Source organism: Lepus europaeus, unplaced genomic scaffold (assembly GCF_033115175.1).
Source record: "Lepus europaeus isolate LE1 unplaced genomic scaffold, mLepTim1.pri SCAFFOLD_3_1, whole genome shotgun sequence".
Classification (NCBI taxonomy): Eukaryota; Metazoa; Chordata; class Mammalia; order Lagomorpha; family Leporidae; genus Lepus; species Lepus europaeus.
This window is the reverse complement of record NW_026909276.1, coordinates 2,476,484-2,503,967: the sequence shown is the minus strand read 5'-3', so window position 1 is coordinate 2,503,967 and position 27,484 is coordinate 2,476,484. Positions and strand designations below refer to the sequence as shown.

At 39.7% G+C, this 27,484-nt stretch overlaps 1 protein-coding gene across 1 annotated transcript; it reads right to left on the bottom strand.

Annotated features, from left to right (window-relative positions):
* Nucleotides 1–5,842: 5,842 nt before the first annotated feature.
* Nucleotides 5,843–25,310, bottom strand: LOC133755087 (RNA-binding protein 4-like). Its single transcript, XM_062185376.1, has 2 exons — nucleotides 25,165–25,310; nucleotides 5,843–6,333 (listed from the first exon to the last, which is right to left on the bottom strand). Exons 1-2 carry the CDS (start codon nucleotides 25,308–25,310, stop codon nucleotides 5,967–5,969), a joined length of 513 nt encoding a protein of 170 aa, XP_062041360.1. The 3' UTR covers nucleotides 5,843–5,966.
* Between the last annotated feature and the right edge of the window lie 2,174 nt (nucleotides 25,311–27,484).

The window sequence follows — 27,484 nt, the reverse complement described above, 5'->3', positions numbered from 1 at the left end:
AAGATCAATTCAGTATATACTAAGTAAAAACATGATAGTTATCTTGATGAGAATGCCCCAGAGGCCTAAAGGGTTAAATACTTGTAAAATCCTACAGGTGGTTTCAAAAATACTGCGAAGTAAGCAAGTGCCTCCTGTTGGTTGATGGGTTCATAATTTTAAACATGGCAACTTAAAGTCTTTTTTCATTCACAGTTATATATGATTTGCTGCCATAAAACTAAAGCGTTGTTGGTTTTGTGTTTAGCTGTCCTCCTATAGGTTCCTATGGACTTTTTCCAGCCATTTCTATTGTATTCAGTACTTTGGGATGGTTCTGTAAACAGACGAAGCCAATAATGTATTAACAGTACCAACTGAGAGAAAGTATGGTTAACTGAGGTTACTAAAAACAAAAAGCAATTCCAATCAATTGGCAACCTACAAAAAGAGTTAAAGATTTTAAAAGCTATTATTAAAATTGCTATATTGGTCTATTATGCTATGTTATTTGTGTGTACATATTGTATGTCCACATGGGAAAATTTTATTAAGAGTTTTATCTTAATTGTCTTATAGATAAGATTGTCCATAAATTTAAGCTGCTAAAATTAATCAGATACATTTTAATTTGTTTGACCTGAATCTCTGTATCATATGTTTTATACTTGTTGGTAGAAAGAAACTAAAAACATTTTATATGGTTGTGCTTAAGTTTAACCAATAAACAAACTACACCATGTTAGATATTTAAGAGGTGTTTTCAAATACATGATTCTTAAAATTTATAGAAGGCATTGGACCTTCTGGTAAATGTTTTCTTAAGTTGTCATCTAATGGTTGAAACTGTTTGCTAAGTAGTCATGTAATTTTGCTATTGTCAGCAAGCGATCTAGGACTTGCTCCCTCATTTCTCTATTCTAAGCCCAACTTGTTCTTTCATTTCTCTATTCTCCTCAAGGTAGGAAACTAATTCTATTATGAAGGAATCTGTAGGACGCACAATTTAATCTTTAGACCTTATAAAAGAGATGGCTAACATTTTTCTCTAATAGCATAGCCAAAATAAGAGCTAAATTATAATCTCATAGGTAGATTTACTTCGCCATCAGTGAAGTAAACAGTAAGTAGAAAAAACCTCCCTTTCAGACCAAAGGGAAACAAAGTTTTAAAGTGAGAATATAATTTTCCTCATGGGCATTGTCTACCCTAGAAAAACTACTACAGAACATGCCTGTGACTATAGACTTGTAGTTCAGGCCACCGAAGATTAGAGATGGGACTTGGGCACTCCCTTGACTTGCATCCTCTGGTCTGCTTTAACACAAACCAGGAGGAAAAGAAAGCTAGGCATCAGAAGCAATGCGTGGCAGGCCTATGAATGGCTGATCCGTACAGTGATCTGCCCTCAAGGAGACCCAACAGGCCAGTCCACTGCAGTGGCTTTCAATGTGGTAAGCCTGGGCTTCAGCAGAAGTCAGCTTGTGAAGAGCCCTGGCAGCTCTGCCAAGAGTTGGATCACTGGAAATGGACCTGCCCTGGAGCCGAAGGATGCCCAGGTCAGAGCCACAGATCTTATTGGCTCTAAGCTGAAAAGCCCTTCACTCAGCCCAACTTCCAAAGTGAACACTGCAGCTGAGGGGATGGTCAAGTAGGGTCAGCAACATTGCAGGCAGAACTGTAAATTTCTTGTTAGAGATGCCACCTGCCTTTACCTGGCCAGCTCTCCTCCCAGCCCATCCAAGTAATGAAAGTCAACAGAGTGCCTTCCCCTAGGAGGTTCACACCTCCCTTAGGATGGACCCCATGTGAAGAGATAGATAGGTCTGGGCCTCTTAACTTACCAGGCCTAAAGCCCACCAGATTATTATCAAGCCCCTTCTATCAGGTTCTATTTGCCTCTCAATCAGAAAACTTAATTGTAGCTTAGACAGCACCTTTCTTAGCTCCTCTAATAATGACTCTTTCCTTTGTTCTAGACTCTGTCTAGCACACTTGGGCCTCATTCCTTCGTAATCATAACCTCTACTCTACCACCAATGGCTCTACTCCCAACCTGTGTGTACTGATGGTCCTCTTCCACACTTAATGCTGTATCTTTGTTCAGACCTGGTAAATGCCACTCTTAGGATCATTGGTTACTATCCTCACCCTGTCTTTTATGACCTTGTCTAAATATGATCAAACTTGGAAGGCTTCCATAGCCTTGGCAACTCATGACGACAACCTAGGGTGGTTACTGGTGCCATAAACTAGAGTGTCAATTTGTTGGGGCAACAACAGGAGTCACTGTGCACTTGCTCGTCATGTGGGATCTCTGTCCTTAATGTGCTGTACATTTTGATTTAATGCTATAACTAGTACTCAAACAGTATGTTTCACTTTGTGTTTCTATGTGGGTGCACACTTTTGAAATCTTGACTTAATATATACTAAATTGATCTTCTGTATATAAAGAGATTTGAAAATGAATCTTGATATGAATGGAAGGGGAGAGGGAGCGGGAGAGGGGAGGGTTGCGGGTGGGAGGGAAGTTATGGGAGGGGGAAGCCATTGTAATCCATAAGCTGTACATTGGAAATTTATATTCATTAAATGTTAAAAAAAAGAAAAAAAGGATCATAGATATAGACTTTACAGAATTTAAATAAAAATGAGTAATATCCTTAAATTAAAAATGTGAAAGAATAAAATGCCTACATCAAAAAGGATGACCCTGTGTTTGAGAATTAGATTTCAGTGTCACACTAAAAACACAGTTGCTAAAAAAAGAAAAAAAAATAGGAAAGTTAAACATACTTTGTTGAAAGATGCTATTAAAAATGATGAGAAATTACAACTAGAAAATACACCTATGTCAAAATTGAGATAAGATTGTTCAGGGAAACACTGCAAGGCAATGCAATAGGGGAAAACTTCTTGGAAAAGACCCCAAATGTACAATCAAAAAAAATAGAGAAATGGGATTACAATAACTTTAAAAGATTCTGCACAACAAAGGAAATGCTCAACAAAGTGGGCTGGCAACCAAGAGAACAAGTGAAAATATTTATAAACTATGCAAATGATAAATTATCAATATTCAGAATCTGGAAAAGGCTGAAGAAACACAATAACAACACAACAAACAATGCAGTTTGAAATAGGCAAGTGACATGCATAGGCATTTTTCAAAGGATGAAATACAAATGGCCAAGACATATGAAAAAATGTTCAGGATCATAAGCCATCAAAAATGCAAATCAAAATCATAATTCGGATTTACCTCACCCCAATTAGAATGACTATCATTCAAAAATTAAAATAAAAGGACCAGTGCTTTGGTGTAGTGGGTAAAGCCACCACCTCTAGTGCTGGCATCCAATATGGATGCCGGTTCAGGTTCCAACTATTCCATTTATGATCCAGCTCTGTGTTATGGCCTGGGAAAGCAGTACAAAGATGGCCCAAGTCCTTTGATCCCTGCACCCATGTGGGAGACCCAGAAGAAGCTCCTGGCCCCTGCCTTAAAATTGGCACAGCTCCAGCTCTTGCAGCCAACTGGGCGGGGGGAACAAGTACATGGAAGACCTCTCTCTCTCTATCTCTCGCTCTCTCTGCTTCTCCTCTCTCTGCATAAACTAAAATTTCCAATAAATAATAGATCTTTAACAAAATAAAAAATAAAAATAACACTGGTAAGGTTGTGACAGAAAATTACCCCAATTCACTAATGATGGCACTGTAAATTAATACAACTATTATGGAAGCCAATATCAATGTACCTCAGAAATCTGAATGTAGACCTACCATAAAACATAGTCTTCCCATTCCTGGGGATTTACTCCAAATGAAATGAACATGTGATTTTTTTTTGTTGCACCATGTTTATTGGAGATCAATTTACAAGAACTAAGATGTCTATCAAATGATGACAGGATAAATAAAGCATGGTGTACACACACATGCACACACACTATGGAATACTACACAGCCATAAAATGCATAAAATCCTTTTTCAAAGCTAAATGGGTGAAACTGGAAATTATTATGCTTACTGAAATAATATATTCCCCAAAAGAAATATATGATTTCCCTGATATATGGCAGTTACTATAGGATACAAAAAGATATAGGGATGAAATGAATATGTTTTTATTTGATTGTTATTTTTAACTCTCATTTAGCTCTCTTGTGGAACTGTGCTCTTACTACTTTCTACTTGTTGAACCTTATGGTTATTGGTGCATTAAGCCTGTGATTATTGAGCAGATTGAAATTACGTTTTTGGAAAACTTATGAAAACAGAGGAAGGTAGGAAGGGGACTGAGGGAAGGAAATAAGGTTATATTCTTAGAACTGTTACTTATGAAATTTGTGAAATCTGTTCTACTTATATTAATTGTATTTTCTGAATAGATTTTTATAAAATACATTCCTTAAAACAAAGCTATAAAAAATGCATCCAAACTGAAACTGGGTAAATATCCAAGAAGGAACCACATTATATTACATCAATAGATTCCAATAAAAACATGGACAGATGTTTACCATCATATTTCCCTAGGAAATTACAAATTAAAACCAGAGTAAGATATCAGTACATATACTTTACAAATACAAAACTGAATATTTGACAAAACAAACAATTGGCAACAAATAGGAATCATGTTCACTGCTGACAGAAGTGCAAAATGGTAAAGCAACTCATATTTCAGTCAGGGAGTTTCTAATATTTTTCACTTTTTAATATCTTTTGAAAGGCAGAGTTACAGAAAGAAAGGAAGAGACAATGAGATCTTTGATCTGTTAGTTCACTCCTCCAATGTCCACAACAGACAGGGCTGGGCAAGACTGAACCCAGGAACCAGGAGCTTTATCCAACTTTTTCACATGGATGCAAACACTTAATTACTTGGCCCATCTTCTACTGCTTCCCCAGGCTCATTATTAGGGAGCTCGATAGGAAATGGAACATCTGGGACTCAAACTTGTGCCTATATGGGATGCCAGTTTTCTGGGTGTCAGCAAAACTCATTATGCCACAGTGCCACCCTCTACTTTTAATATTTTTACTTATTTAGAATATCTATTTGAAATACAGAGAAATACAGAGGCACAGAGATAGAGTAATATCCCCCAATTGCTAGTTCACACCAAATATGCACAATATCCCAGGTTGAGCCAGACCAAAAAAAGGAGCAGGAAACTCAATTAGATTTTCCCACTCGGGTCAAGGACTCAACTACTTGAATCATCACCTGCTGCCAACCAGGGTCTGTACTAAAATGAAGGAGGAGTCAGAAGTGGAGGCAGGACTTTAACCCAGGAACTCTATCCAAAGTGGTGTCTCCACCAGTATACAAAATGAATACCCCGCAGTTGAGCTGCTTCCTTTGTAGATTTTAAAATGACTTGAGTGAGGATCATGCAATTGCATAGCTAGGGAGTTACCTCAGTGATTCAAAAACTTGAATCAATACTAGATCTTGCATGCTTGCAAATGCTGATGACCACTTTATAACCACCAAGCCATGCTGCGGCTTGGGTAAGCCATGACCTGCAGTGCTGGCATCACATACGGACACCAGTTTGAATTCTGGCTGCACCATTTTCAATCCAGCTCCCTTCTGGTGCTCTCAGGAAAGCAGTAGAAAGTGGAACAAGCCCCTTGGACCCTGTAAATATGTGGGAGATCCTGAGGAAGCTCCTGCCTCTGACTTCTCCCTGGCAGAGCCCTGGCCTCTCTGGTCTTCTGGGGGACTAAAACAATGGATAGAAGTTCTCTATCACTCTCTTCTGGGTGTGTGTGTCTGTGTGTGTGTGCACATGCATGTATCTAGGTCTACTCTCTCTCTTTTTTTTTTTTTTTTTTTTGGTCACAAACTCCTTTGTTTACTGAAACATGAAGCAATGGAAACATCCCGGCAAAGGGGACCACGCGGAGCAAGTTCTCATATATGACCGCAGCCCGAGGGTTCAGTCCGCAATTATCCTACCTCCAGTTTTTAAAAGGCTGAGTACCGTGCTCGGTCCACATACTGCTCCCGCTCATACCGGGCCATGTCATACAGAGAATTCCGTGCAGCTGCTGAAGCCTGAGACAGCTCGCTGTCTGGCCCATAACCGTAGCCCTCTCCAACTGTGGGGAGCACAGCTGCAGCACGACGCAGCGGGCTTCTGTCCCTTCCGTAGTAGGAGGAAGAGGTGGCAGCGGCAGCAGCCATAGCAGCCGAGGTGGCGGCAGCGCCAGAGTTCTGCAGTAGGTGTCTGTCATAGGGGTCGACAGAAGTGGAGTTGAGGTGACTGGTAACTCCCGTACTCTGGACCTGAGGCAGGTGGGACATGGTTTGCTCTGCGTAGTTGTAAATCCACCTTTCAAATAAATAAATAAATTACACTTAAAAATGAATCATAAGGAATTGATGTGTTTTCATAGGTGCATAAAAATAAACTCTAGGAGACCCATACAAGTTAATTCTATTCAACAATATAAAGGAAATGCTATCATGTCACAGATACCCAGCTGGAATCTTTAAATGTGTGTTTCTATGTGAAAGAGTACAACCAAAATGATGAGAAACAAATTAGTATTTGTGACATATGCAGAAAAAAGATGTCTATGTGGAGCACAGGGAGTGTTAAAGAATGTTGAAACTACCCTGGGGCCCAGCACTGTGGCACAGTGGGTTAATGCCTTGGCCTGAAGCACTGGCATCCCATATGGGCACTAGTTCTAGTCTCGGCCGCTCCTCTTCAGATCCAGCTCTCTGCTATGGCCTGGGAAAGCAGTAGAAGATGGCCCAAGTCCTTGGGCCCCTGCACCTGTGTGGAAGACCTGGAAGAAGCTCCTGGCTTCCTGCTTCAGATCAGCACAGCTCTGGCCATTGTGGCCAATTGGGGAATGAACCATAAGATGGAAGATTCTCTCTCTCTCTCTCTCTCTCTCTCTCTCTCTCTCTCTCTCTCTCTCTCTCTCTCTCTCTGCCTCTCCTCTCTCTGTAACTCTGACTTTCAAATAAGTAAATAATTCTTTAAAAAAAATAAACTACCCTGGAGGATGAAATTACACTATGAGTTTGTCCAAATCTATAGATCTTTAAAGTCTATAAATCAAAGATAAAAAATGCCAGGGGATTCAGGAACTGAACACAGAATATGAAGAAACAGACATAATGTATTCTAAATGTAAGAAACCCAGCTGAAGGATATGTGATTAGTGCTAACTTAGGTAACTGTGAAAGCATGTGGAAGGGCAGACATTGTGGTAAAGCAGGTAAAGCTGCTGCTTGTTATGCTTGCATCCAAACTAGGTTGTGTATCATGTCTTGGCTGCTCCAGTTACAATCCAGCTTCCTGGTAACTGCCTGGAAAAAATGGAAGTATGCCCAGGTGTTTGGGCCCCTACCATCTATGTGGAAACCCTAATGAAGATCCTGGCTCCTGGCTTTGGCCTGGTCAGCCCTGGCCATTTCAATCAATCACCTGGGGGAGTGAATCGGCAAGTGGAAGATTTTGTGTGTGTGTGTGTGTGTTTGTAGGTCTGTCTGTCTGCCTTTCTCTCTCACTGTAATTCTTTAAATTAATCAATAAATCTGAGAAAATAATGTGATTGGAGTCTGGCAAACTAAGGCTAAATACTGTTCTCTGGTTCAGCAAGTAATTAACTACAAGAGTTTTGGCTTCACAATTTTAAGATGGTTAAGTGGATGGACTAAGGTGGAACAAATAAGTGGAAGAAGACAGACTTGTCATTATTGGAGTGGGACTTCATAGGGAAGCAAGGGAAGCATCCAGAAGGATACATGTATTAGATCAGAGTTGAAGACATCAATATTGACCCATACTCACTTGAATACAGACACAGATTATTACATAGAAACCATTTGTAGATCCATGACATTCATGGGTTATTAACTACACATTTAGTTCCTTGTTGTCAAAAAGCCTAAAAATGCGGTACCCCCCATATGAAGAAGGATGCCCAGCTGAATGGCCTTTCTGGTGAGTTGACTCACATTTGGAGTCACCTCATATCCTTGCATCAAACCAAGTGAGACACAATGAATGACAGACACTAATGTTGTTCAGAAAACTGCAAGAGTAAAGAACCTGAGGAACAGGTGTCAAAGAGAAAACACAGTGGAAAGACTGAACAACAGACTCAGTGGGGCTGAAGAATAGCTGAGCTGGAAGACAAAGTTTTTGAAATAGCTCAGACAATAAAGCAGAAGAAAAACTTAGGAAGAAAATAAAACAGTGTTTGGGATTCATGGGGCACCATCAAGCAAAAAAGTAAATGTATCTTGGGCATTCGTGAAGGTGTAGAAAAGCAGAATGACTCAGAAAACTCACTCAGTAAAGTAAAATAACAGCAGAGGATTTCTCTAATTTGGACAATGACATGGACAGCTAAGTACAGGAAGCACACAGAATCCCATATAGCCATGATCAGAGAAGATCTTCAACATTAAACATTATACTCAAACTTTCAAAAGTAATACACAAAGAAATTATCTGAAAATGTGAAAGAAAAAGACAGAATATCTTTAAAGGATTGACAATAGACTCCTTATAAAAAATTTTAAGGTCAGAAGAGAATGGAGAGATAGTTCAAGCCCCCCAAAAAAGAAGAAACTCTCAACTCAAAATGCTGGACTCAGCAAAGCTTTCATTTATAAATGAAGGTGAAATAAAGACCTTCCAAAACAAACAAATTGAAATTGGCATGGTTCATCCAAACTTACAAATGATAGTTAAGTTTGTGTTACACACAAAAATAGAGGAATACAGTTTCTTGGAAGATTTTGAATGCAGAAAATCTAATAATAGTATAAAGGAGATCCAAAGCAGGCAATAGGAATAAGTATAGAAAAACGACAAGACAATGTCATAATTTATCAATAATAACCTTGAATGTAAATTGACTGAACTTTCCAATTTAAATACAAATAAGGTTGTATGCATTATCTTTCTGCCTACAAGAAACATACCTTACCAACATACATACAAACTCAATTGAAAGGCTGAGAAATGATATTCCATGCAAATATAAATCAAAAATGAGCAGAAGTAACTCTTTTAATATGAGACAAAATAGAATTCAAAACTATAACTGTTAGAGGAAAAACAGTCATTATGTAGTGATAAAAAGATCGACTCACTAGTAAGTTGGGAGTATAGTAAATGAATATCCACTCAATGCTAGAGCACCCAGTTACTTACAACAAATATTAATGGATTTAAGGGAAATAGAGGCTCCACGGTGTTAGTAATGGAGGGGGCTCCAATACCCCACTTTCATCATGAAGAGATCAACTAGGTGAAAAATCAAAAACAAAAGAGATATTCTACAAAATCAAGAAAATCAATCTGATATCTAGAATATTTCATTCCCCAGCCACAAAATACACAATTTCATCTGTACATGGCACATTCTACAGCATATACCCTATGCTAAGAAATAAAGCAAGTCTCAAAAACTTTTTAAAATGAAGTCATATCATATATCTTTTCTGATCACAATGGAATGAAGCTAAAAATTAGAAGGTATACAAACACATGAAGACTGAACAAAATGCTCCTGAATGAATAAAGTGTCATACAAAATATCAAGATGGAAATTTTAAAATTCCTTTAAACAAATGGCAATAAATAACATATCAAAACTTTGTGATTCAGAAAAAATAGTATTAAGGTGAAGGATTATAGCAATTATTGTCTACATCAAGAAACTGGAAAGATATAAAGTATAAGCTCTAGAAACACATCTCAAGGACCAGGAAAAACAAGTACAAATCAGACCCCAAATTTGTAGGAGAAAATAAATAATAAAAAACTAGAGGAGAAATAAACAAATTTTTATTTATTTTTTAAGTTTATATAATAAATATAAATTTCTAAAGTACAATTTTTGAATTATAGCAGCTATTCCCCCCATAACCTCCCTCCCAACTGCAACCATCACATCTCCCACTCACTCTCCCAAACCATTGTTCATCACGATTCATTTTCAATTATCTTTATATACAGAAGATCAACTTAGTATATACTAAGTAAAGATTTCAAAAGACTCCACCCACAAAGACACACAAAGTATAGAGTATTATTTGAGTAGTAGTTTTACCATTAATTTGCATAGTATAACACATTGAGGACAGAGATCCTACATGGGGAGCAAGTGCACAGTGACTCCTTTAGTTGTTTTAACAATTGACACTCTTATTTATGCCATCAGTAATCACCCGAGGCTCTTGTCATGAGCTGCCCAGGCTATGGAAGCCTCTTGCGTTCACCAACTCTGATCTTTCTTTCTTTTTTTTGACAGGCAGAGTTTGACAGTGAGAGAGAGAGACAGAGAAAAAGGTCTTCTTTTTTTCCATTGGTTCACCCCCCAAGTGGCCACTACAGCTGGTGTGTTGCAGCTGGTGCTGCACCAATCCAAAGCTAGGAGCCAGGTGCTTTCTCCTGGTCTCCCATGTGGGTGCAGGGCCCAAGCACTTGGGCCACCCTCCAGTGTACTCCTGGGCCACAGCAGAGAGCCGGACTGCAAGAGGAGCAATTGGGACAGAATCTGGTGCCCCAACTGGGACTAGAACCTGGGGTGCCAGCACCGCAGGCAGAGGATTAGCCTAGTGAGCCTTGGAAGCTGCTGAACTTTGATCTTGTTTAGACAAGGCGATATTCAAAGTGGAAGTTCTCTCCTCCCTTCAGAGAAAGGTACTGCCTTCTTTGATGACCTGTTCTTCCCGCTGGGATCTCACTCACAGAGATCTTTCATTTAGGTCTTTTTTTTTTGCCACAATGTCTTGGCTTTCCATTCCTGCGAATTTCTCATGGGCTTTTTAGCCATATCCAAATGCCTTAAGGGCTTATTCTGAGGCCAGAGTTCTGTATAGGGCATTTGCCATTCCATGAGTCTGCATGTATCATGCTTCCCATGTAGGATCATTTTTTCCTTTTTAAATCAAAATATCATTTGCAGAAACTGGTCTTATTTATATAACCCCTTTGACACTTAATCCTATCTTTTTGATCAATTATGAACTTAAACTGATCACTTAAACAAGTAAGATGGCATTGGTACATGCCACCTTGATGGAATTGAATTGGAATCCCTTGGCACATTTCTAGCTCTACCATTAGGGGTAAGTCCAGTGAGCATGTGCTGAATTGTACATCGGTTCCCTCTCTTATTCTCACTCTTATATTTAACAGGGATCACTTTTCAGTTAAATTTAAACACCAAAGAATAACTGTGTGTAAATTAAAGAGATCAATCAATGATATTAAGTAGAACAAAAATATTAAAAGGAATAAAATAATAATTTATTCATTGAAGTCAGGACAAGGGCTGATCAAGATGTTGTTTCTCATAGTGTTCATTTCACTTCAACAGGTTTCCTTTTAGGTGCTCAGTTAGTTGTCACCAATCATGGAGAACATATGATATTTGTGCCTTTGGGACTCACTTATTTCACTCAGGATGATGTGTTCCAGATTCCTCCATTTTGTTGCAAATGACCGGATATCATTGTTTTTTTACCTCTTTGTGGTATAGAGTACATGTCCCATAATTTCTTTATCGAGTCTTCTGTTGATGGGCATTTAGGTTGATCCCAGGTCTCAGATATTGTGATTTGAGCTGCAATAAATATTGAAGTGCAGACAGCTCTTTTATTTGCCAATTTAATTTCCTTTGGGTAAATTCCAAGGAGTAGGATGGCTGGGTTGTATGGCAGGGCTATATTCACGTTTCTGAGCAGTCTCCAAACTGATTTCCATGATGGATTTAACATTTTGCATTCCCAGTAACAGTGCAATGGTGTTGCTTTTTCCCCACATCCTCACCAGCATCTGTTGTTAGTTGATTTCTGTATGTAAGCCATTCTAACCGGGGTGAGGTGAAACCTCATTGTGGTTTTGATTTGCATTTCCATGATGGCTAGTGATCCTGAACACTTCCATGTGTCTGTTGGCCATTTGGATTTCCTCTTTAGAAAAATGTCTATTGAGGTCCTCAACCCATCTCTTAAGTGGGTTGTTTGTTTTATTGTTGTGGAGTTTCTTGATATCATTGTAGATTATGGTTATTAATCCTTTATCGTTTGCATAATTTGCAAATATTTTTCCCATTCTATTGGATGCCTCTTCACTCTCTTGACTGTTTCTTTTGCAGTACAGAAACTTCTCAATTTGATGTAATCCTGATTGTTAATTTTGGCTTTGACTGTCTGTGCCTCTGGGGTCTTTTGCAAAAAGTCCCTGCCTGTGCCTATATCTTGCAGAGTTTCTCTGTGGGGGCCGAAGCATGAAGCAAGACCGTACCTTACAACACACACAAAAATCCACCCAACATAGATTAAATATCTAAATCTATGACCGACACCATCAAATTTTTAGAGAAATAAACAAATTTTAAATCAAAAAGGATGCAAAAGATCAGTGAAATAGATTCTCTGTTTTCTGGAAAAAATAAAAAAAATCAATAAACCACTGGCCCAACTAATAGAAAAAGACAGTAGGCTTAAGTTAATAACATTAGAAATGAAAAAGTTTTTTCAACTGATGGCACTGAAATGAAAAGAATCATTATACTTATTACAACCAGTTGTATGGCAATAAATTGGAATATCTGGAAGAATTAGATTTATGGATATATACAATCTATATATAATTGAGGCATGAAGACACAAAAAACTTGAATAGACTAATAACCAAGATGGAGGCTTAATCAGTAATAAATACCCTCCCAACAAAGAAAAGTCCAGGACTGGATGACTTTAGTGTTGAGTTCTACCAAACCTTTAGAGAATCTATCTAAATTCATCTTAAACTATTTGAAATGGTTTAAAAGGGAAGGAATCCTGCCAAGATTCTATCAGGCCAGTATCATCATAATTCCAAAACTGAAAAACATACAACAAAAAAGAACAATAAACTTATATGCATGATAATCACTGGCACAAAGTTCCTCTACAAAATACTAGATAACCAAATCAAACAACACATCAAAAAGATCATACACCCAGAGCAAGTGGGATTTATGCTAGAGAAACAAGTATACAAGGATGGTTCAACACACAGAAATTAATAATCATGATATATATCATTAACAAATTATGAAGAACTGCATAGTTATCTCAACAAAAACAGAAATTATTGAATAAAATACAAAATTCCTTTAAGGATAAAAAATAAACTTAAGCAAAATGAGTACAGAAGGAAGAAAATCATGGCAATGTATGACAAACTCACATCCTGCATCACATTGAATGGAGAATAATTGTAAGTATCCCCACTAATATCCAAAATCTGAAAAGGATGCCTACATCCACCATGGCTATCCAATATTGTTCTAGATTTGTCCAATTGGAAAAAAAGGAAAAGAAAAATAAAAGATGCAATGTGGAAAGAAGGAGTCTAATTATTTCTATTCTGTGGGCATGATATTATGTATTGGGAAAACAAAACAACAACAACAACAAAAAAAAAAAACCACTAAGGCAATATTGTAACTCATAGAAGAGTTTGACAAAGTTCAAGACAAAAATCAACATTCAAAAATCAATATCTGTATAAACAATCATATTGCTGAGAAAGAACATGTAAGATCAGTATAACTCACCATACATATAAAAATTTAAATAGCTTGGTATAAATTTAACCAAGGATGAGAAAGATCTCTACAATGAAAATTACAGGAGCCAGTGCCGTGGCTCACTTGGTTAATCCTCCGCCTGTGGTGCTAGCATCCTACATGGGCACCCGGTTGGCTCCTCTTCCAGTCCAGCTCTCTGCTGTGGCACAGGAAGGCAGTGGAGGATAGCCCAAGTGCTTGGGCACCTGCACCTGTGTGGGAGACCAGGCAGAAGTTCCTGGCTCCTGGTTTCAGATCAGCGTAGCTCCGGCTGTAGTGGCCATTTTGGGGGTGAGCCAATGGAAGGAATACCTTTCTCTCTGTCTCTCTCCCTCACTAACTCTGTCAAATAAATAATAAAAAATAAATGAAAAGAAAATTACAGAACATTAAAGAAAGAAATAGAAGACACAAAAATGGAAAAAAATATTCTATGTGTATTCTAAGAATTAACGTCATCAAGAATTCAATGAAGTCAGTATCTGTACCTACTTTACTGCAACTCTCATACACTGATAGTAATTATAGAGTCCCATAAAATTCATATAAGTTAAAAATGTTCATTGGATCCAGCATCCTGGTGCAGCAGGTAAAACTGCCATTTATGAAAGAATTCATCACATATTTGCACTGTTTCCTATCCTGGTGCTTCATTTTCAATCCAGCTCCCTGTTAATGGCCTGAAATACGTAGTGGAAGACAGCCCAAGTGATTGGGCACCTGCAACTCATGTGGATGATGAGAAGAAACTCCTGGCTCCTGGCTCCTGGCTCCTGGCTGCAGCCAGATCCACCCAAGTCATTGAGCAATCTGTGGAGTAAACTAGAAGATGGCAGATATCTTTCTCTCTTCTCTGTGTAACTCTTTCAAACAAGTAAATATTTTAAAAAGAAAATAAGAAAAGATGGCTCTAAAATGGGTTACATGGATAGTGTGAATTATCTGGGATACCAAGATTTCTCAAAATATATGTGCATGACAGTTTTCAGTAGAGCTTAAATAATTTTGTTGGAGTTCATGACCTCATAGTCAAAATTTAATTTGTTCACAGGTTCTCAATGGAAGGATAGACTTAGACTAGGATATTAAAACACATGGAGGTAATGGTAATCTGAAAGATGAAACATAAAAAGATGTTTTCTCAAGTGAAATATACTGGTTAGCAATTAGAAATCAGTAATCCAGTGGTACAAATAATAGATTATTAAAATACTTGTGGAAAATTGATAGTAAATAGTCTATTACAGCACATTACAAAAAAGAAAGTAAAGACTCAAGAAAAAGAAAATCAAAGACAATGACATATACCATAAGTCTTCAACTACTTTAGTTTTCCCAATTAAAGGGAAATTTAGAGTCCCACAAACATCTATAAAATACATAAAATATATTACCTGGAAGAGGTGAATGATTACCCCATCCTAAGATGTCTCTGAGAAATTGTGTACTTGGAAGTTGCCAAGACAACTTACAGAATTTTGAAGAAGCCGATGACCTCACAATGTAAAACCCTAGTAAGATGGCCTCCATTTCACCAGGCAAATATTGACTTAAACTAGGATATTAAAGATATATGTAGATGGTATGTAGGAAGTCAAGGATCAAAAAATTCTAAAGTTCTGCAAATATTATGAAGTGAAAAGCAATATGCTGACATTATTATGACAAGGAATAAGTATTTTGTTTGAAACAATAATAATGTGACAGAAGAAAAGAGAAATATTCATTGTCCACTCTGCCTACTGCCCTCTAATATTGACTATTTCTTTCTTTCTGGTACTTGGTAATCTAATGGATTTGTAAAACATTGATCGTTCCCGCAGCCTCATTAAATTTGTTTACCAGTCGTATTTGTTTCTAGTTCTTATATATCCTCTCTAAATAAATATCTGCAATATACTGACAATTAATTATTTAGAAATTGGTCTTTACACCTCTTTTTTTCTGTTTGCCCCCCCCCACCCCACCCAATGCGGATGTCACCCTAGATACTGGCCCGAACCTAGAGTATTTTTTTAAAGGGGGCTTATTTATTATCACTATTCCAAATGTACAAAAAAATTAGAAAATAACCCCCCAAAACTCAATTCCCCCCACCCCCACAACATTCTCCCCAACACAAATTAATTTTCCCCAAAACCACAAACATGAACTGGTCCTGGTATTTTCATAAACAGTGCAGCTAAGAAACAGTTTAGAGAAAATTGAATAGGATTCAGATTACATCCATTCTGTCCTCTCAGCTCCGAGAGGTAATAATCCCACATGGGTCCTGAACCTAGAATATTAACCACAGCCCCCGGCCACACCCACCACCCACCTCCTGCTATTCCTGGAAAGGGCAGACACTCCACGAAAACAAAGTATAACCCAAAGGTAAAAATCAATAGAAGGAAAAAATTTAAACATTAACCCCACAAATGATGAAAAACCAGTTGAAACTTAAGAAGAATTAGGAAACCACCATGACACCCTGGAGGAACATAACATCTCAATATTAGAATGTGAAAATGAAGAGATTGAGGAAATGCAAGAAATAGAAATCGGAAAATTAGTCATAGTATTACTAAAAAACAAAGAAGCAGCAAGTCCACAATCTAAAGAAATTCACAGATGACATGAATGAAAATTTTTCCCATGAAATTGGTAATATAAAGAGAAACCAAAATGAAATTTGAGAAATGAAGTTGAAAGTCTTAACAGCAGGTTTGATGAGGCAGAAGAACAAATATCTGAGGTAGAAGACAAACCCTTGAAAATCTTTTGGTCAGACAAAAACAAAAAAAGAAGAAAATAGAAAACTTAGAAACAGTGTTGGAGATCTACAGGATACTATCAAACAACCCAACATAAGGGCCTCAGGAGTTCTTGAAGGGCTGGAAAAGCAGAAGGAATATAAAGCCTATGCAGTGAAATAATTAGAAACTATTCCCAATTTTGAGAAAGAAAGGGATATTTGACTAGAGGAAGCACAGACTCCTAACAAACATGACCAGAAAAGACCCTAACCGCAAAACTGTAGTCAAAATTTCCACAGTAAAACATTAAAATAAGATTCTAAAATGGGCAAAAGAGAAACATTGAAAAGCAAATGTAGATTGAACATGCTTCTGAAAGGAAATCAAAAATTATCCGGAAACAAATGAAGATAACAATACATCCTAACAAAACCTATTGGATACAGCAACAGCAGTGTTGTGGGAAGTTCATAGCAATCAGGGTCTACATGAAGAAACTGGAAATGTAACAAGTAGATGAGCTATCAGTGCATTTCAAGGACCTAGAACATCAACAACAAACCACACTAATAAAACTCGATTTCAAAGATTTACTCCATATTAGCATATTAAGTGGAGGATATACACTCCATTGTTTGTTTTAGTAGGCACTTCATTAACTAGCAAAAAATTGTTTGCAAAGACTTATTTTATCTTAATGTATTAAATAAAGGATACTCTTATGTCTCATAAGCTACAGTTATGTCTAAGTGCTCCCAAAAGATCTATCACTCTTGGCTGCTTCTTTAAAGTTAGTAAGCTTCTCCAAAAAAAACAAAAAAGAAAGAAATGAAATTAACTTTGAGATGCAATGACTTTGAACAGCCCTATCTCAACTGTAGAGAAAGTTTCTTAATTTTTTTTCTTTAATCATACAAATTGATGAACTCTTGACTTACTGTAGACTTAATCTTCTGTGTATAAAGTTAATTGAAAATAGCCCTTAGGAAAAATAAAACTGATAATAGGAGAGAGAGGAAGAAGAGGGGTGGGAGGTTAGACATGGTAGGAAGATTCTCTATGTTCCTAAAATTGTATTTAAGAAATACACAAAGTTTCTATTCATTCAATAAGAGGTTAAAACAAAGAAAATGACTAAGTAAATGCTTGTAGCTACAGATATCCTGAGAAGGAGAGAAGCATAATGTACTATTTCAATGATGTTTTTAAATGGAAAAGCTGACAGCTTGACACTCTAGTCTAGAGTCACTCCAGGCTCAGTTTACCAAAAAGAAGGCTGAGGATATGTGCAGAATCAAGATGGGGCAGGCCTGTCTGGGAGACTGCTTTCTGGAAGAAAGAAGAAAAACATTAAAGAAAACATCAGGATCTCATACAGAACTCAAAATTCCCTGTGGGGTCAAAACAATGCCTGAGTCAGCCTTCCACATCTGAAAATCATTTCCAATATGATAGAATACACTGTTCTTCAGAGAGAATGTGGCCTTTCCAAATCAAGGAGGTTGAAGGGGCTTCTCTAGGAAAAAATTAGTTTAGGACCAGAAATGCAAGCCCTTATTCAGGGTAGAGGACAGGAATGGAGTCTTTCCATTTATGGAGAAATATATAGAGTTTGGACACATTCAATATTTGGAAAATTTTCAAGGAGACGGAGACCAAAAGAAAAACTGAAACTAAAAGTAGGGTAAGGAAATGAGGCTCAGGAGGTCTCCATTGGAATTCCCTTCATTTCTCAATAAGACATACTGCATCAACTTTACAGCTCAAAGTTCACTATTAACCCTCTCTACTCTCAAGGAAATCATTTACACTAGCAGAGGACTGACTACATTAGCTTGGACTTATAAATAGGGAGATTGATTTGCACCTGCCAAGAAAACACGCCTGTGAAAAGACTAATACCTGCATCTGAACAAAACTCACACACACTTGTCAGATTTTAAGTTTATAAGGTGAGACCTGACAGGATTCTAATCAAAAAGGAGGGAATGGAACAGGAGAGGCTGAAATAGTCAAGCCTGACTTCATATGCAAAGATAAGAATTAAAATGAGGTGCTTTAGCAAACCAAATATGATCATCATTGAGCAAAAGAGAAAGAGAGAGAGGGCATCATGGAGAGAAAATGTCCAACAATAAAATGGAAGAACGCTGGAATCACCTTGGGAGATGTGGAATGTTATCAAGCAGAAGAGAATTTCAATTTCTTGGCAGCTCATCAAAAGTCTCAGAAAAGGGTCTCAAATTTAATTATGAGTGATTGTGTGGGGGTTATTTCTGGCTTCTTGGAATGGAGTGAGACTTTCCCTATGTTGCAGTACTTAAGTGTGGTCTGAAAAGTACCTGGATCAGAATCAGGCAGATCTTGTTATGCTCCAATTAGGCACAGGAGTCTGCACTTACACAGCTCCCAAGGAATTTCTTCCAAATATAAAGTCTTAAAAATTTGCTTCTTTGAAAGCAAATATGCTTGAGCAGGTGGCAGAGAAATAACCGTCCAATGACTACCAAAGGAGAGCTCTCAAGAAAACATCAGATATTTTATCATTGATTTAACTTCCAAATTGGTCTCTGCATTGTTTCATGATATGAACAGTGCACTAAGAATTCACCACATCTGACGCTGGACCTGCAGGCATATCAGGTTTCTTAGGGGGCCCAGATTCCCAGACTCTTTTACCTACCTCACCATATAGAGGAGCAAGATCATCATCAGTGAACCAGAAAAAGGAATGTAGTGATAGGAAGATACATGGTAAGTCTTATCACAAGTGAGCTACTAAAGCAAAAGGCACTTGTACATGGGAGAGGGCTGTGTAAAAGAAGCATCTGACACCTTTTTTAAACCTAAAGTAAAAGGCAAATGCCCTCAGTTCTGTTCACTGGCCTCTGCAACAACAATGCACAAATGGAATTTACAAAGTTGAGCAAGATGAACAGTGGCCCCCACCACCTAAACTAAGGGAAAGATGGAATAGCATCAAGTGAAATAAATCAAGGAGTCTGTGAACATTAGTAATCACCAAGCAGTCAAGAAGTCAGCAAGTGTCCAGCCCTCTTCTTTTCCCTGCTTTTGTCTCTCAGACTCCTACACAGTAAGTCCCGAAAATAGTGGATAAGTCTTCAGTAGTTGATGGGATCATAACAAGTTTTGAAAGTAGCCTACTTTCAAAATTTGCACTGGGCAACAGGCAATGTACTTGCTGTACATAATCCCCAAAAGACCCCTTACAAGTAGGGAGGCCTTAATTAATCCAGGCTGATAAATCAGTAATCCATTTCCTCAATTTCTTCAAGGCAAATTATCAAAAATATGATTTTCCATACCCCCAACGTGTATCCATATACCTGAGCAGTAGGAAAAGTACAGGAGAGAGAGGAAAGAGAGTAGTGATAGAGAGTGAGAGAGTGTGAGAGAGAGAGAGAGAGAGAGCGAGCATGCACGTGTGAGAGAGAGCAGATGCAGGGGTGGGGAGGGGACTGATTTTCCATCTACTGGTTCACTTCCCAAATGACGGCAACAGCTAGCATTGGGCCAGGTGAAACCAGAAAGCTTTTCCAGAACTCCCACATTGGTGGCATGAGCCAAATACTTGGGCCATTTTCTGATGCTATTAGCATGGAGCTGTTTAGGAAATGGAGCAGTTACAGAGGAAAAGCCGCTATAATACAAAAGTTGTACTTTGGAAATTTATATTTATTAAATAAAAGTTGAAAAAAAAGAAGAGATCCAGGGAAATGCAAGCTGGCTGAACAGGAAAAAGCTGTGCTGATTTAGACCATGGGAATGTAACAGAATAAAAAGGGAAGAATTGCATTCCCAGGGGACAGTTATAGAGATGTTTGCTGTGAAAATTTTACAGAAAGAAGAGACACCACGGAGCAGCAGAGATGGTACAATCACATAATAGGGAGAGGACACTGCCAGTGTCTCCTTCAGCCAGTGGAGGTCAGGGACACCATTTTCCAGAAGCAAGGTGAGAGGAACTGTGGCAACCCATGCCATTGGTGATACTGCCTTAGGGAGAGCATCATAGACCCCACTGACTTTGAGTTAGAACTGGTGCACAAATAGGGGGAAGGGAGTGTGCCTGCCAAACCCCATGAAGGGAGAGCATTGCTTTCCTCACATCACCCCACAAGGGTGCTCAGTAACTAGCAAGGAAGTGGCACCATCTTCATAAGGTGAGTAGACTGTTGCAGCCCACAGGCACTTGCAGGGTTTTATAGGAAGAACAAATCTGTGCCCCCATGAATGTCCATGTGTTCTGAATGGATGCTGTTGGTGGGGCACCCAATTTGGACTTCAAAATGCTCCCCTCCCCTCACTCTATCAAGGTGCCTGGACTCAATGTGCCAAGGTGCAGCACCGACCACCTTCTATCAGGCAATCAGAAGGATCCAGAAATACTTTGGATCTCTCCATGGATGGGAGAGATTCAGGCAGAGAGTGGATGCCCTACTCTCTGTTACTGTAGGAGCCATGCTCCTTTGACTGAGAAGTCTGTGATTGTGCAATAGAGTGTGGAGTGTGGAAAGATCTTAGTACAATCATCGTATCTGGCTTCAGAGGCCCAGAATTCACTGAGTTCATGGAGAGGGTAATCACAGAGGTCCTGCACTCACAATCACTCACAATGGGGAGACCACAGTCTCACAGGTCTCACCCTGGAGAGGTCATTAATATTGACAAAGAGGGGCTGAGGCTGTGTGCACACCAGCCAATGTGATCATAACCCTACCCCTCCTGAAAGTACAGAGATTCACCAATCCTAATTTGAGAGACACACTGAGCTTTCGCTCCAACCTTAAGCACTGCCTGGAGTTCCCTGGCCCCTCCCAGCACACAGCACTGTATATGTGAAGGAGCAGACATTCCACTAAATCATAGAGGCATATGTCAAAGATAAAAGCCCTCAAAGGAGAAAACCAAGTGTTTCCACAAATGCCTAAAAATGAATGTAGAAAGACAAGAAAAGGAAGAAGGAAGAAAACATTACTCACACATTTCACTATTAGAATGTGAAGAGGAAAAGGTTAATGAAAAGCCAGAAGAGGAGTTCAAAAGAATGGTCTCAAGATTACTCAAAACACCCAGAAGCAAATACATTAGTTCAGGAAATCCATACCTGGCATCAGTGAGAAATTAGGGTGGCCTATAGAGATACTGAAGAGAAATCAAAGTGAAATATTAGAAGAATTCAATGTGTTAGCCAAAAAATTCAGTGGAAAGCATGAACAACAGACTTGTTGAGGTAGGACAATGAAAAGCTGAGCTAGAACACAAATCCTTAGAAACAGCTCAGAAAAAAACAAACAAAAAATTTACAAAAACTGAAGATAATGTTTTAGACTTATGTGAAACTCTCAATCATCCATACATATATCTCTGAAGAGATCCTGAAGGTGTGGAATGAGAGAATTGATTATAAGGCCTATCCCATACAATAACAGCAGAACAATTCCCTCATTTGGAGAAAGACAGGGGCATCCAAGTACAGGAAGCACCTGAAACTCCTGAATGAAATTGTCAGAAAGTATTTTAACGCAACATATTATAGTCAGATTTTCAAAAGTAAAATATAAGGAAAACATGCTAAAATGTGCACAAGAAAAACACTAGATTACCTTGAAAGAATCTCAAATTAGACTGACAGCTAATTTCTCCTCAGAAAACCAATAGCTAAGCTATAATGGAGAGATACAGCCCAAGTACTTAAAAAAACTGCCAATCCAAAATATTGTCCCCTGCAAAGCTCTCATGTAAGAATGAAGGTGAAATAAAGGCCTTTCAAAGCAAACAGAAATTGAAAGAATTTGACAGCACTAAAACAGCCCCACAAATGATACTTCAGGATGTGCTACACACAGAAACAGAGAAAGATACCCACATCAAAAAGTGAAGGCAGAAAATCTAGTAAAAGTACAATGGAACTCCAAAACAAACAATAGGACTATTGATGAAAAACAGCAAGGACAAGAAATTAATAGATTTCTGGATACATAGAACCTACAAAAATTGAGTCATAAAGTAATATACAAGTCTAATGCACTACCCATTGCACAACAGCACCAGCTCATGAAGGCATATAAAACCTAAAGAAACAAAAACCAAGACAGAGATTTCATCAGTAATATAGACCCTCCCAACAATGAAAAGCCTGGAACCTAATCACTTTTCTGTTGAATTTCTTCTGGTTCTTTTCAAACTACTCAAAAAATCAAAAAGGAGGGAATCCTCCCAAACTCCTTGTATGAGGACAGTGCCACCTTAATTCTAAAACCAGAAACAGATAAACAAAATAGAGAACTATAGACCAATATAGATGCAAAAACCCTCAACAAAATACTATCTAATTGAATTCAACAACATATAGCAAAGATTATTCACCTGGGCAAAGTGCACTGTACTGTCTGAGTGTGCAGGGATGGTTCATCATATGCAAATCAACACATGTGATACATCATATTAAGAAACTGAAGAATAAAAAACTGTATGATTATCTCATTAGTTGTGAATAAAGCATTTGATAAAATGCAAATACTTCCATGATAAAAACACCTTAAACAAAGTGGGCATAGATTTTACACACTAACACCATCAAGGCAGTATATGACAAACTCACAGCCAGCATCACAGTGAGTAGGGGAAAGCTGGAAGCATTTCCACTAAAATCTGGAACCACACTCATAAGTTCACTCTTACCATTCATACTCAATATAATTCTGGGAATGGTAGCTAAAGCCATTACACAAGAAAAAGAAATCAAAGGGCTGCAAATGGGATGAGAAGAAATCATATTATACATGTTTGTAAATGATATGATCCTATACATACAGGAACCAAAAGACTCCACACAGAGATTGCTGGAACTCATAAAAGAGTTTTGACAAGGTGCAGAATATAGAATCAAAATGAAAACAGTCTCCATATAAACAGTTTCACATGTGAGAAAGAATAACTAAGTTCACACTAATTCACAATAGCTCCAAAACATGTATGCACCTTGAGGTAATTTTAAGCAACAATGTGGAAGAGCTCTACAATAAAAATTACAAAACAGTAAGAAAAAAATAGCAGGCAAAAAATTGAAGTCTTCCCTGTTAAGGATTTTGAAGAAATAATATCATCAAAATGTCTAGAAGTATGGAACAAGACTCCTACCTTACACCCTATGTAATAATCAACATACAGTGTATGAGGCATCTGATTCTAATACCTGAAATAAGCAAATTATTAGAGGAAAACATAGCGAAACACTGCAAGACATTGGCATCAGCAAAAATGCTCGGTTAAGATCCAGAGGCACAGAAAATCAAGACCAAAAAAAAATAGAGAAATGGAATTACATCAAGCTAAGAAGCCTCTGCACTACAAAGGAAACACTCAACAAAGAAACAGCAACCAACAGAATGGGAGAAAATATTTGCAAATTTTTATTTTTTGAAGGATTAATATCCATATGCAGAAAGAGCTCAAGAAACGCAACAACAACAAAACAAATGACCCTTTAAGACATAGGCAAAGCAAAGGAAAACACATTTTTCTGGAAGGTGAACCAGCAGATGGCAGACCTCCCTTGCTCTCTCTGCCTCTCCTTCTCTCTCTGTGTAACTCTGACTTTCAAATGAATAAATACATCTTTAAAAAACACAGTGAGGTTTCACTTCACACCAGTTAGAATGGCTTTCATCCAAAATCAAAGAATAACAAATGCTAGCTAGAATGTGGGAAAAAGGGTACCCTAATAAGTTGTTGCTGGAAATGTAAATTACTACAACTATTATTTAAGACATTATGGTTGGGGCTGGTACGGTGGCATCACAGCTAAGGTTGCTGCCTGTAGTGTCAGCATCCCATAGTGGCACTGTTCAAGTCCAGGCTGCTCCACTTCCAATCCAGCTCTCTGCTATGACCTGGGAAAACAGTGGAGAATGCCCCAGGTTCTTGGGGCATTAATATTCTTTAACGCCAATGTGCTAAATGAATTGTAATTGAAACTTTTGTAGATTATCTAATTTATTAAATTGCTAGAAATGTAAGTACTCAGCAAAGAATGTTAAATATAAGATTATTTAGTAAATACATGTGTTAGCTCTTCATCTAAAAATCACAGAAACAGATCTGTATAGTCTCATCTGTGCATGTGATGGATATAAATATGTCTAGAAACCAATGTGTCAGGGGTTGAAGCTACGGTGTAGCAGCCTACAGTACCTACATCCCATATGGGCACTGGTTTGTGTCCTGGCCACTCCTCTTCCAATTCTTCTCTTTACTACAGCCTGGAAAAGCCATGGGGGATAGTCCAGGCACTTGGAACTCTGCACCTGTGTGGGGGACCCAAAAGAGGCCCCTGGGTCCTGGCGTTGGATCGATTCAGTTCTGGCTGTTGCAACCACGGGGGAGTGAGCCATGTGGATGAATTATATATCTCTCTCTGTCTCTCCATATCTTTCAAATAAATAAATCTTAAAAAAATTAAGAAGTGCAAATTCTCAAGCCATAGCCAAGGAATTTTCTAAGGGTGAAGCTGTAATGTGTATATTTTTGTTATTGTATGGATGTGCATGTCTTTGTATATGCTTGTGTATGTGTCTGTGCATGTGTGTATATGTTTATTACATATCCACATATAATTATTGCAATAAAATTTACATACTGCATAAATAAAATAGAAGAAAAGGGAGGTAATTCTGAATACAGCTTTTCATCCTTCAGAGCCATCACTCAGAGCTGTGTCCCATGTCCACAGGACAGAGCCATCACACACACATGTCCTATACCAACATGACAGATCTGTCCCCCAGGCCTCTGTCCTGTGCCTACATGACAGAGCCATCACCCTGGGCTGCGTCCTGTGCCCACATGACAGAATCATCACCAAGGCCTGTGTCCTGTGCGTATGTGACAGAGCCACCTCCCAAGCCTGCGTCCTGTGCTGATTTGATGGAGCCAAAACCCAAGTCAGTCATGTGTGCATGTGACAGAGCCACCACACAGGCCTGTGTCCTGTACCCACATGACAGAGCCTCCACCCAGGCCTGCGTCATTTGCCCATGTGACACAGCCATCTCCCAGGCCTAGCATCCTGTGTCCACATGATGGAGCCGTCATCCAGGCCTGTGTTCTGTGACTATGTGAAAGAGCCCCCACCCAGGAATGCATCCTGTACCCACGTGACAGAGCCAGCACCCAGGCCTGCCATCCTGTACCCACGCAATACAGCCATTACCCAGGCCTTCGCCCTGTGCCCACGTGACAGAGCCACCACTCAGGTCTGCATCCAGTACACATGGGACAGAGCCGTCACCCAGGCCTGTGTCCTTTGCCCACATGACAGTGCCACCACCCAGGCCTTCGTCCTGTACCCACGTGACAGAGCCTTCATCCAGGCCTGTGTCCTGTGCCCACATGACAGAGCTGGCACCCAGGGCTGCGTCCCATGCCAACATGACAGAGCTGTCACCAAGGCCTGTGTCCTGTGCCCATGTGACAGAACCACCACCCAGGCCTGAGTCTATTGACCACCTGACAGATCCATCACCCAGGCCTGCATCCTGTGCCCACATGACAGAGCTGTTACCCAGGCCTGTGTCCTGTGCCCACACAATAGAGTCATTACCCAGGCCTGCATCCTGTGCCTATGTGACAGAGACACCACCCAGGTTAGTCCAGTGTTCACGTAACAGAGCCTTCACCCAGGCCTGTGTCCTGTGCCCACATGACAGAGCCATCACACAGGCCTGTGTGCTGTGCACACATGACAGAACTGTCACTCAGGCCTGTGTCCTCTGCCAACACGATTGATCCATCACCTAGGCATATGTCCTCTGCCCACATGAAAGAGCTACCACCCAGGACTGTGTCTCATGCCAATGTGACATAGCAGTCACACAGGCCTGTGTCCAGTGCCCACATGATACAGTTGTCATTCAAGCCTGTGTACAGTGCCCATGTGACACAGTCTTCACCCAGGCCTGTGTCCTGTGAGTAGGAGACAGAGCCACCACCCAGCCTGCCATTCTGTGTCCACGTGACAGAGCCATCAACCAGGCCTGTTTCCTGTGACTATGTGAAAGAGCCCCCACCCAGGAATGTGTCCTGTGCCCACGTGACAGAGCCAGCACCCAGGCCAGCCTCCTGTGCCCCTCTAACTGTGCCACCACCCAGGCCGGTGTCTTGTACCCACAGGACAGATCCGATACACAGGACTGCATCTTTTGCCCACATGACAGATCCATCACACAGGCCTGTGTTCTATGCTCACATGACTGAGCCATCACTCAGGGTTGCGTCCCATGTTCACATGACAGAGCTGTCAGGCCTGTGTCCTGTGCACTCAGAACAGATCTGTCACACAGGCCTGCGACCCATGCCCACATGACAGAGCTGTCACCCAGGCCTTTGTCTTGTGCATTTGTGACAGAGCCACCATCGAGGCCTGCGTCCTGTGCTCATGTGACAGAACCACCACCCAGTTCAATCTGGTGCCCACTTAACAAAGCCATCATGCAGGCCTGTATCCTGTGCACATATGACAGAGCTGTCACTCAGGCCTGTGTCCTGTGCCCATGTGACATAGCTGTGACCCAGGCCTGTCATCCTGATTCCATGTGACAGAGCCGTCACCCAGCCCTGGGTCCTGTGACTATGTGACAGAACTACCACCCTGGTCTACATCCTGTATCGATGTGACAGAGAAATTACCCAGGTCTGCATCTTTTGCCCATGTGACTGAGCCACACCCAAGGCCTGCATCCTGTACCCACATGACAGAGCTGTCACCCAGGCCTGTGTTCTGTGCACACATGACAGAGCCATCACCCAGGCCTGTGTCCTTTGCCCATGTGACAGAGCCACCACCCAGGTCAGTCCTGTGTCCATATGACAGAGCCGCCACCAGGTCAGTCTGGTGCCCACGTAATAGAGCCATCACTGAGGCCAGTGTCCTGTGCCCTAATGACAGAGCCAACACCCAGCCCTGGGTCCTGTGACTATGTGACAGAAGAACAACTCAGGCCTGCATCCTGTGCCTATGTGAGAGAGCCATCACCCAAGCCTGCTGTCCTGTGTCCACATGACAGAGCCGACACCCAGCCCTGGGTCCTGTGCCTACATGACAGAACCACCACCCCGGCCTGCACCC

What these genes read in the sequence shown, in the direction of transcription:
- LOC133755087 (XM_062185376.1), bottom strand. Translation starts at nt 25,310, where the DNA reads ATGACTGACTTGGGTTTTGGCTCCATCAAATCAGCACAGGACGCAGGC. An exon ending in CAGGGTGATGGCTCTGTCAT is followed by an intron (nt 6,334 to 25,164) that starts GTAGGCACAGGA and finishes TTTATTTGAAAG; the next exon opens with GTGGATTTACAACTACGCAG.